General features: G+C 37.0%; 1 protein-coding gene across 2 annotated transcripts in view; it reads left to right on the top strand.

Annotated features, from left to right (window-relative positions):
* Positions 1-12,277, top strand: part of MDFIC (MyoD family inhibitor domain containing) — an 88,200-nt gene that overhangs the window by 46,223 nt on the left and 29,700 nt on the right. For both annotated transcript variants that reach the window (XM_060632942.3, XM_060632943.3), the window contains exon 4: positions 6,987-7,265. In XM_060632942.3, coding sequence (XP_060488925.1) covers positions 6,987-7,265 — 279 coding nt within the window. The remainder of the gene's footprint in view (positions 1-6,986; positions 7,266-12,277) is intronic.

Below are 12,277 nucleotides of genomic sequence, written 5' to 3' on the forward strand. Positions count from 1 at the left end.
CAGAAAGAAATGATAGGAAAATTATGTAGGGAAGAGTAAGGAAAGAGAGTAACTGTGGTACAAAACTGGAAAGTGCTAATAAAGTGTCCATACCCATGAGGACCTGTCACTTTATCTCATTTTGCTAGTGAAGGGCCTCATGCCCAGGGAGATGAAGTACCTTTCTCAAGCTTACAGAACTGGGAAATACTGACTCTAGAATTCAACCCCTCGTGAGTCTCGCTGAAAGCCTATCTTCCCACCATCTGCTAAAGCCAGTGTCTCATTTGAGGAAAACAGTAGCAATTGTGTAAAATTGCTCCTGATGTAAAGGTGACCAATTTGTCCCAGTTCACCTGTCTTGTTTTAAAAACTAAGAGTTCTGCATCCCAGCACCTCCCTTAGTCCTGACCAAATGGGATGGTGGTCACTCTACTGGATTTCCTACCAGCCATGGTGAGGCTAAAAATTGTCTTTGAGCAGCAGAGTAATGCTGGGATACTTTTCCTGCAGAACTGCATGATGCACGACTATCCCTCAGTAATAACTGGCTTCTGCATGGTAAAGCTAGCTCATCTGCTGTCTTCTAAGACAAACCCCAGGCTGTGGGTTTGCCAGTGGTCTTTCTACTGCTACTAATGTACTGTTTCTTTCTAGTGAAATGTGGTATCTTTTAAGTCATTTGGGCTAGGGGCAGTTCATATATATGTATTTAGAATTTGTGTCGTTGTTAATAGGATTTGATAGAAGCTGTAATGTTTTGTAACATTGTTTATAACAACGAGTCCCAGCATTAATCCCATGACTGAATAAAAGTTTATTTCTTATGGAACAGTATAAGATGAGCATACTAGGTCAGTGAGAGGCTCTTCTCCCTGCCATGCAGATTCCTTCTGTTTGTTTTCTCCAAAATGCCTAAGATATTTCCCACTGCTGTGGTCAAAGCTGGGTTGCTGGCTAGTGCAAGAAAGAAAAGTATAGAGGACACACCCAGGGCTTAGGCCCAGGCCTGGAAGTGGCGGAAATAATTTCTGCTCTCATTCTTTCAGAGTGAACATGGATATATGGCTGAACTGAACTGCAAGGAAGACTGGGAAATGGGTTAGCCAAGAACCCGGGACAATGGGGAGCATGGAATTGGGGAAAAGCTAGCAGCCCTCCGTCCTTTGAGCTCTTCTTCATTATGGTTAAGGACTTTCTTAATGATTGATTCTCCAAACAACTTGTCAAGTTTTATCCTTTTGTTTGGGAAGTATTTGCAACCCCTACCACTGATAAGTGAATTACTGTTAAAAATGCTTTCATCTTAAGAGAGTCTCTTCCATCTTGTACATTTCAAATTGTGTAGAGAGAATTTGATTGGGCTTCTCAAACCGATCAATGTTCCAAAAAGGACACAATTGCAAAATATATTTCACTATGTTAATATATACATTAAATAAAATGAAGATGGAAAATATAACATGTGATGAAAAAGTTCAGAGGCTCAAGAGATAAGTCAAAATTTTCAGAAAGACCTTGGGCGGGGAGGGGGGGCAGAGACCTAAGGAAACAGGTAGAAAATGCCAGGAGCTTTCGGACTGTGTAAGGGCTAAGATGCTGGGTCTATCTAGGGTACACTGAGAAAGGCTTGTATCAAGCTGAGGAACAGAGTTAGCCATTATTTTAACTTTTATTTTAGTTGATTTTAGCCTAAATCTTACATTATAACAAATATAATTTTATCACATTAGTGCATCTCAAAGAGATTTTTTAAGCTATTGGGTATTGACGCGTATTACATGTATATACAATAAAACACCACTTTATTTATATATAATATCTACTATTTTAGTGTGTGTGCACATGTGCATGTTTGTCTCTGTCTCATAGTGACCATGGAGTTACATAATATTGGGCATCCAGAAAAGCTTTGTCACCTATCTCTGGGAAGAGTAAATTCAGTTTATACCAAGTCACCCCCTAACAATATTCTATTTTGATAATTTTGTTACAATTTTAAATTCTAAGCATTTAACTTTTTTTCATATGCATACAACCACCATTTAAAGTGGGCAAGTGGTATGAGAATTCTTTTGTAATTTTATTAAATCTGATTTGTGCAAGAGACCAGTGACTGAAGAGGTCTTGCACATGCTAATAGATTATATGCTATAACAAAATGTTGCTTTATATTGCCGCTCAGGCAGCTACAGTTGCAAGTGTAGTTATTACTTGCTGCAATATCACCCAGTTTAAAAAAAATTATCAAAAGAAGTTCATGCTATTGACTCATTACTCCCATATTTATTATTCTTATTGAAAATCACTAGATTTAATTCTATTGGTTTCCTCCCTGATTGAAAACATTTGAACCTAGAAAGCACAGTATTTCTTAAGACATTTGTAACTATTCATCACGGATATTAAAATTACAATCATGCGGCATTGTGTGAGCACTGGTAAAAAAAAAAAAAAATTCTTTACACATATGGTAAGCGGGTGACCAATGCTATCCAGGTTTGAAGATGCTGAATGTTCATATAACTGGTATTTGAAATTTTGATGTGTATTGCATTAGTTACTGAATGTCAAGAATACATTTTTTTGCTCATATAGAGTAAGTTTAAAATGGGGTCTTTTGTAGAAGCACCCATCCTGTTTAGAATGATATAACAGATGCTGAATGTTCACATATCAAACAAAATGCCAGCTTTCTGTAGAAAAGAGGTGTCAAAAAGTTTCTTTGTACCTTTAACGCATGTGATTATGTAGTACAAAATGCAGAGTTTGTAAAATTTCTTGAATATACAGGCAAAAAAATGAATAATTCAAAACAACTCATAAGTTCTACATTCTATTGTCCCTTTATAACGCAGGCAGAAGATAGCAGTGCGCTCCCAATAGAGCTGAATTTGCACAAGTTACACCTCGGAAAATGCCAGATGGTCTATGGTCTACTTTTGAGAGCTGTCACATATGTAAAGATTTGAAAAAAGAAAGACAGCTGAATGAGAGCAGTGGATCATTAAAGGGAGAGTGAGGGTCCCTAGGCATCACTTGTGTTTTAAGAAGCATTGTGTCGTTCCCATATTACTGTGTTTTTTTTTTTTTTTTTAAAGCCATACACAACTTTTACACAATAAGGAAAAGAAATCTATTTAAAGCCAAGTAGTTAGGGTTTAATCAGTCAGATGTTTTTGTTCTTTGAGAATAAAATCCTGTTTCTGACTTGGTTTTGCTTAGAATTTGACTCTAAGATTCAAGTCACACCCATGAAAAATTAGCAGTGAACTTAAAAAAAATGTTAATATAGCTAATATACCAAGGGTTTATCCATTTTTAATTTGACTTACTGTATCTGCCCAAATCCTAAAACTAAGAAATTATTTTAATAAAAAAAAACTATTACTATTAAAAAAAACAAACTGGCATAAAGAGATAATATTTGGTTACCTGACCATAATACAAACTATAGTTAAAATAGAGAACAGTGAAACAAAAATGAATGTACTTTGATTTATCTGCCAACAGAAATAGATATCATTTTGAAGATTGAAATGTAGATAAATCATTAAGGATATGTTTGAATACCACTTGAGCCATATCTGGTAATTTGCAAATAGTCAATTGTGATAGTAGAAAAAGGTCAGATCTGTCAGTTTGAGAATTTGATGGCAAGACATAGTTGTCTTTTACCACCTTTTAAAAAAAAATTACTTATTGGAATGTTTTAACTACTACATAGTAGTTTTAAATTTATCTTGGATTATGGACTGTGACAGGATATTTTGGGTTGATAAGAAGTCTCCTTAATATTGGTCAATTGGATATTTCAATTTAACCAAGCTCTCAGATTGCTTTTGAAATATTCTTTTCAGAGAAAACGTGGCCCAAACATTCCATTTATTTGGTGAAATTACTGGTAAGTGCTCTGAAAAGAACACCACATTACGTTTGACTATCTTCTTTGGCATCCCTTTAAATTAATATGCATAACTATGTGTGTTCAATAGCAGTCATTAGGGTGTCCTTCTAGTTGATACAAGTTACAGGAGCCGCAGATTAATCTCTAGATCAAATGATTGCACACTCATAAGAAATAGATCTACCTTTGCAGATGCCTTGTCGATATTTAACAGAAGGGCATATATAGCTGCTAAACAGAGAAGTAAGTTTTTTTTTCATCAAGAGTAAGGAGAAAAACAAAATATTTTGATATATTTTACCACCATTACTTTAATTTTTAGACAGTCATTTTCCTTTATCACTGAAGAACTGAAAACCTTTAAGGGAGCTCATAGGTTAGTTTAATAAATCAGGTATTAATGTTAACAGATTTTGTACGAAAGCATGCTTTTGTTAAGTAAACAGAAAAAGAATGTTGTTTTTCTTAAAATATGCACATTCATGAGTTAGCATGTTTTGATATGTTAAGATGTTTTTCTTCAAGAGACAGAGGATATGTGAACAGGAATGGAGGTAAACAATGTGTGCTAGAGACTTACTCAAATGCAAACTGTCTTTGTCAAAAATATATACCAAGTCTTAGCTAATCCCCAGAACACAGATAATCAGACATGGTCAATGCCACATATAATTGTGACTGCTTTGCATGCAATACTTTTCTCAATTGAAGAGTTCTTAGTATTCAGATGTAATATATATTTCATAACTGCTCATATTCATAAATGGAAAAGAAGATTAATTAAAACAGCACTTTTAGATTTGAAATTGCAGGAAATTATAAAATAGTAAAATTTTGGGAACAAATTGTTTTTATTGGTGGTTTTTGCTGAAGTGCAATGATGGATAGCTTTGCTTAGGGGCTACTCAGTCAAGGTGAATGTTGATTTTAATAATCTCATTATGTAACCAACGTAAAATAACACTGGGGGTGGGGGGAGTTAGGGCTCTTTAGCTACAAACACTAGATTCCATTTTGGCTAATTTAAATAGAAAATAAATTTATTAGCATACAGACCCTCCCAAGAGTTACACAGCCACAGATCATTCCCATCTATTTAATGGGGCTTCTTTGTTGAAAACCCCACTGCTAGACTATTGGTTCATTGGTCTGATAGGAAGTGGACATCAGACACTGCACCCCACTACCGAGACCAATAAACGCTTTCTACATGGTCTGTGCTGAGGGTTTCCACCTCTCTGGTGGAGGTGGCTGCCTTCTTGCATTGGCCATTCTGCATGTAAGTCATACTTGTGCTTAGTAGAACTTAGGTCACATACCTGTCCTTTAGCTGCAGAGGAGTCTAGGAATGGAATAGAGGAATTTACCAAAAATCCATGAGGGTGTTCAGAAATGCCAGGCAGCACCAATGATGAATAGTCATCCTGCTTTTTTTTATGATTCATTGTCCAAACAACCAATTAGTTTGTCCTTCAGTGTCATGATGTTAAAATAGTCTTATATTTTTTCAATCTGAAAGGTTTTGCTTTTCATAGATAGGCATTTAATATACCCATAATTTATTTTGTTAAAGAATACATGCACTTAAATGTGTGCACACATTTATATTGGGAACTCTCTCTGCTTATCCCCTGGTTTATGTGTCTGTGTCTGAACCATCAGCTCACTGATTTAGCTCCTGTTGGTTTTGTGATAAGAATATATATGTAGTAAGTCAAATGCTGCAACCCTCGTTTTCTTTCTGAAAATTTCTTTAGTGGTTGTTGATTACTCTTCCTCATAAATTCTTGAATCAGCTTGTCAAGTTCCCTCAACAAGCCTGTTGTTTTATGGGAATTACACTAAATAAATAAATTGGGGAGAATTAACATTTATATGCTCTACAGTTAGTAGTATATTCTTTAATGTCCTTCAGTATTTTTATAATTTTTGCCAGAAAATCACTGCCCATTTTGTCCTAGCTTAATTCTTAACAGTGTTTTTCTTGGCTTTGTTTTTTGTTTGTTTGTTTGTGTTTTGTTTATGATATTGTGAAGAGTTCATTTTTTTCTTGTATATTTGCTATTTGGTTTCTGTTGGCCTAGAGGAACGTTTTTTTATTTTAATATGGTTGATCTTGTATATACCTTGTTAAATTCTTTGTGTTTCAAGATTTATAGTCTCCTAAATTTCCCCTAGAACATTCAAATTAGGTATACCTCTCAAAAACATTTTTTTTCAGACCTGTTACTTCTTTTTCATATTTATTGTTTTCTCCAGGACCTCTAGTGTAATGTCGAATAAGAGGGGTGAAGCTGGGCTGCCTTTTCTTGGTCTTGACCTAAATGGGAGTGTTTCTATAGTGCTGACATTTAACTCGGGCAGATGTGTTTTATCAGATTAAGGAAACTGTCTTCTATTCCTAACTTTTCATAAATGGTTGATTTTTATATCAAATTGAAGGATACATATAGAAAAGGTTTTCTTCTCCAGGATTTAAAATAAAATTGAAGGGGTGCCTGGCTGGCTCAGTCGGAAAAGCATCTGATTCTTGATCTCGGGTCCTGAGTTCAAGTGCCACATTGGGTGTAGAGATTACTTAAATAAATAACCTTTAAAAAAATGAAGTGAAATTGAAAAGAAAAACAACTATATTTCCTTCTCTATTGTCCAGCTTTGACACTTGAATTCATTGTTCTTTCCCTTTTATCTCAAAAGACAATTAATTACTTTAGCCCATTATCAGAGATATTGAGATAATATTGCTGTTTCTAGCACCCTAAAGAGGGGCCTAGTACATACAAGACAAACATTTGCTGTTGATTGGGTGTGGAATAACTTTTTCAGATTTCCAACTTAAATTTTCTTAAAAAAACAAAAGTCTTTCCTGCTATTTTCCTATTCCTTGTGTCAAGTCACTTCTGATAACCCTGTTCCCACTTTGCCTTTTGTACTAATTGTTTTCTCTGTGTCCATGTTAATTAATATTTCCTTTTTCTCCACCTTCCATTTTTTAGTACCACAGGTGAAACCCAGGGGAAAAAGAAAAAGTCTGTTACTGAATATATTTTGATGATTTTCAACTATTTTTTTAACTGGAAAAACTTTTCCTGTTCTTTAGCCCAACCTCAGCGCCTGCCTCAGCTTCAAGCGTCCCTACAGGAGCCAAGTGAGGAGGAAGGCGGCAAGATAAAGAACGGCCCCACTAGTCTGAGCAACGGAAATGGAATTCACCACCACGGGGCCAAAAACGTATCTGCGGATAATCGAAGACTTTCAGCACCTGTTTCTAACAAGATGCATAGAAAAATTCAGTCCAGCTTGTCCGTCAACAGTGATATCAGTAAGAAGAGTAAAGTTAATGCTGTCTTTTCCCAAAAGACAGGCTCTTCACCTGAAGGTGAGTTTGAGATACATGCTTATTTTATTTGACCAGATGTAAAATCATATTCACCAATAACTACCTGATCAAGCAAACATGAATGAAGAATCTTGCTTATCTTTCAAACAGGAGTTTTGGTAAAACGCAACATCTGCCTAAGGAAACACAGGCTTGGAAAGGAAGTGTTAGCAACTGACATCCTGCTTTAGATTATTGTCTTCTAGAGTGAACAGTCAGGACTTTAAATAGAACTCATATACCCATTTTTTTTAATACCACATCTGAACATACGAATGCAACATTCTGGTGGTGTGTGCATGTGTTCTCTCTGTCCCTGATTCATTATGATGTCCTGTGGTTCAGAAATGACTTGCTTATATTTTTGTCTTGCAAATCAGTTCTTAAATACGCACAAGTAAAATGAGGAAAGGATTAGGTAATTTCCATCCTCTCACCAGGGATGGGCCCGGTGATCTGTTGCTTCACTGAGGAGCATCTTCCAGGCCCCGGTGTTGTCACCCCTCCAGGCCCACCTCATTGCCCATTCACTTTGGTCTGGTTGTGGCCTCTCCTCCCGAGGTACATGGGTGTTCTTTGACCTCTGGGGAATTACTGATTAGGTCTTCAATGTGCTTCATCCTGTCCTTGGCCAGGTTAAAGTCAGGTTAAATACTATGAACGTGAGAAAGCTTTTATTAGAGCACAAACCCATCCGATGATGGGTTTACAGCCCACAGACTCCTTTCATAAAAATGGCTTGTTGTGTTATATTTTGTTAGAGAAGAATAGCCTCCCTACCATGTGTAAGGTCCCAGATTTCGCCCAGCCTATCCATGTTGTTCTAGTCTTCCTCTTTCCTCTCCTTTAGCAGTTCTTGGGGATCAAAAACCTCACATCTGCATTTTAGATACAGATACAGGCATATATTTCCTCCTCTGGTTCAGATCTATATGTGATTCTTTTTTTCTAATTCCCCTTACCTTTCAATTTTAATTACCATGAAATTTTAAATAAGGCAAATTCTGTGGATGCCTCTGTGAAGTTGGCCATGCTTATTCATAGAGATAAATTGAGTTGTAAATAGGAAATTGTATTGAGAGTTACCAGTAAGGAGCGGGAGAAAGGATATTACATTTTGGCTACAGGTGTCCTAGACTCAACTGAGGTAAAGTGTTAGGTTGATCAAATGATATGATAATAAGTGGTCTGCATAGTTCCAGGTCAGTGACACTACTTTCCAAACTAATTAGATTGAAAGGGACATGATTGACACTTTAAAATGAGTTTGACATGCAAGCTGTATGGTCATCTCGGAAGCAGAGGTAGGCTGTTAACTAAACTGGCTCTCCAAGGAGTTGGGAAGGCAATGCAATTTTCTTTAGAGTATCTTTGCTTCCCAGTGATTGGGTGAAATAATTGAAATCTACTTGTTTTATACATTTGAATTTACTTATTACAGCCTTAACCTCTTCTTTTCCATTTGATATTTACTTATTGTAAAGAATGGTGTATCAGTCCTACCTGAAATGTATCAATCAATCCAACCTGAAATAGCTTATGGAACTTTTAGATTGTCCTTATTTGTTTATTTTTAATTCTGTGTCTGAACTTATTTCTAATGGAAGAATGCAGCTTCCTAAGTAACATAGGAAGGAAGAGGAAAATCGATAGTGTTGAAATGAAATAGAGTTGTGTTCTCCCCCTTTCTCTCCCAGGCCTGTGAGTGTATGAGGGAGATAAGGATAAGGGAAGTCCCTTGTCATCCTCCTCTTTATCACCACATCTTTGCCAGGTTGGATTGGGGAATGAGGAGTGTGAAACACAAATGAATATGTCTAAACATATTGTACGTCATTCTATCCAGAACTTTGCTGTGAGGGTACAGGATTTAGCTGATTGTATGTTGTTGTGATTGCTCAAATCTAGATGAACATGTCCTTGTCCCAGTTTCTTGTGTTCTCCAGCTTGGGCATCCTCATGCTTTTTGATGCTGTTTAAAGTTGACTCCTGATTTTCAGTTTTGAAGTTAAGTTTATTCCCCGGCAATGTAGTTGTAGGTAAACAAAAAGTACAGACCTGGTAGATGGCAAATGAAATGACAAAGTGCCGGCCACCAGCTAGCTGGGCGACTTGCATTTCTCAGGGGGCTGCTTTTTCTGTGAAATGGTTTGGAGTAGGAATCTTCCAAGTTAGGATGAGTTCAGGATTCTGTGATGCCATCCCCACAGCAAAAACTGCTTCACTTCAGCGCAGGTTTCTTGCTCTGCAGAATGTGATTCCTGGTTGAGCAGAAATGTAATACTTGCTGAGTAGGCCCGGGCAATGGCAGGAATGGTTCTGATGAACAGGGAGAGCATCTGGATTTCAGGAGGTATGTCACAACAGTAGGTCTTGAACAGGCTTGATTTAGGACACTGATAAAAGTGGATACAAATTATTTTTTTAAAAATGAGAGATTTAATTGTTTTCTCACTTTCTTTTTGTTACATTTTCTCAAGTCTTTATTGTCTATGCCTGTTCCTCCTACAGTAACAGGAGCAAATGAATAGCAAAATAATATTCACTCAATTCAGCTCAAAGACAGCTAACCACAGTTTGACAGTGTGATTTCTAGACAAACGGTGCCTGTGGTTATTTTTGTGTTACACATAAATAATATTGACAGGGGCGTTTTTTCTGGTTCAGAAGATGGAATTAAATATGAAACTATTTTATTTTGCTTCATTAAAACAAAGTAAGGGCCTCTTTGCAGACCAAATTTTGAAAAACCCTTAAGATGTGGGCCCCCTTGGGGTGCCGGGGTGGTTCAGTTGGTTGACTCTCTAGCTTCAGCTAAGGTCGTGATCTCACGGTTTGTGAGTTCAAGCCCTGCATCAGGATCTGTGCTAACAGCTCAGAGCCTGGAGCCTGTTTCAGATTCTGTGTCTCCCTCTCTCTCTGCCATCTCTGTCTCAAAATCAAACATTAAAAAGTTTTTGAATAAAAATATATTTAAAAAAAAAAGATGTTGGCCCCCCTTGCTCACGCAGAGCTTAGGACTTACCCAGCCCCGTAACTGAGTCAGTGTGTTGGCAACATCTTGTAAGATGCAACTGTAGGTTATCTATGGACTGAGCTCAAGTAGTAATGTGTATTGTTCATTCTCTTTTAAACTAGGCTAGCATGATTTCATTGTACCCTCCCAACAGCACTTTAAGTTAATCAGCTCTATGTAATTGTCTTATTATAAATGAGCCAACTGAGGCACAGATGGGTCAGGTGAACCCACTGAAGTCAATTGACAGGTGGTAGAAATAAGATGAAACCCCAGACCTTCTGGCTCCACCATCTATGCCCCTAACCACTGATACTTTGCCTTACTGAAGGTCTTTATGAGAAAGGTAGTTACTGGTCATTCCCGCATCGCATCTGATGTTGATGGTGTTATCTGTGGATGAGGAAAGGATCTTAGTATACATTTGCCTTCTTGAAGCTTTTCCTACTAAAACTATAAAAACAATTCTCACACTTTTGCCCTAGGCTTGTTTCCCTTTCCTGCCAGACTAAAGTGCCGAAGAGGTTGGACTGAGCTGACTCAAATTTTTTTCTTTATGAAGCTTTAGCGCTGGGCACCATTATAAATTAGAGTTTCCCACCAGTTAATAAGTGATACAGTGTTTTATTCCACACACTTTTATCCTACTCTTCCTTGAAACCAGCACTGGAAAATAAAATAGGTGCTCATATTCATTAAAAAATGTTATTTTAAAAATTTCCTTTTTTGCAATAGAGGGAAAAAAATACCCATGTTGGAAAATATTGTACCTTTTATTGAAAGTTTATTAAATAAGTAGATTTCTACTTGTTTTGTGTAAAAATATTTTCATACATCCTTAAATTTTCTGATTGCATCACCCATGTGGAGAGTTTTAAGACTAAATGTTTAAGATTCTTGACCTCTCAAATAATTATAGGATAATTTAGCATCATATGATATTCAAATTGCCAAGGGTTTTCATTAGACTCTAAGACACTTTTCTTATCCTAGGAATGGTAAATCTAACACATTTGAGGTATGCCAGTTACAGCTGTATATTTGTGTGAAAATTAAGTTTCAGCAAAGGTGTTTTTAGAATAGACTTTATACCTTTCGGGTTAATATGCCATCTTATATACTTCTCCAACCCCAAAGCTCATTGAACTTAAATTGAACAAGACAGCCAAGAGCCTTGTGTATATAGCAGTACCTAGGATCTGTCCCATTTTTAATCACACACAGGCTGTGTGGCCTAGGGATTAGACCACAGACTCTGAAACTAGTCGGCTTAGGTTCAACTATTGGCTTTACCACTGACCTGTGATGTGTCCTGGGGTAGGCGTTGTACCTCAGTGTCTTAAGTGTAAAATGGGGCTATTATTAGTACCTACCTCATGGAATTGTCGTAAAGAGGAGTTGAGTGGATGCCAAATTCATTTGAGTTAGAACGGCAGTCTGGCCCAGATGAAGCATCTGATAAGTATCACTGTTGTCATTGTCATCATTAAGGAGCTCACAAGTGTTGAGAATGTTAACTTCCTGAAGAAGGCAATGCCTGGGTGGACGTTCAATAGATAGATGAGAGAGACATTCAAGGCTGTTAGGAATTAATGTGGTTTGTTCAGATAATCATAAACAGTTTACTGTGATAGAAGCTAAATTAGCCATGAGGGTGGAAATGTGACAAAGGGAAAGTCCACAGGACCCCTGGGATGTCCTGTTCCTCTGAAGCTTTAAAGCAGTCGCTTTGAAGGACACCATTTTATATCCAGTATACACTTCTTTGAAAAAAATTTTCTCTCCATAATGCAGAAATTCCATGGTTGCAGTTATTCAAACCAGATGCCTTCTTACCTGTTCAATATTGCTCTCTATTAAGCACCTGCACGCCTAGTGCCTTCACAACTTTTAGTATGTTAGAAATAAACTATTGCCATACCTGACGTGATGAGTTACTCTGGACTTGTTGAGCTGGGATGCTACCAACCTCTAGGAAGCTTTTGGAACTATGGAT

The sequence above is a fragment of the Panthera onca genome, chromosome A2 (genome assembly GCF_046562875.1).
Source record: "Panthera onca isolate mPanOnc1 chromosome A2, mPanOnc1 haplotype 2, whole genome shotgun sequence".
NCBI lineage: Eukaryota > Metazoa > Chordata > Mammalia > Carnivora > Felidae > Panthera > Panthera onca.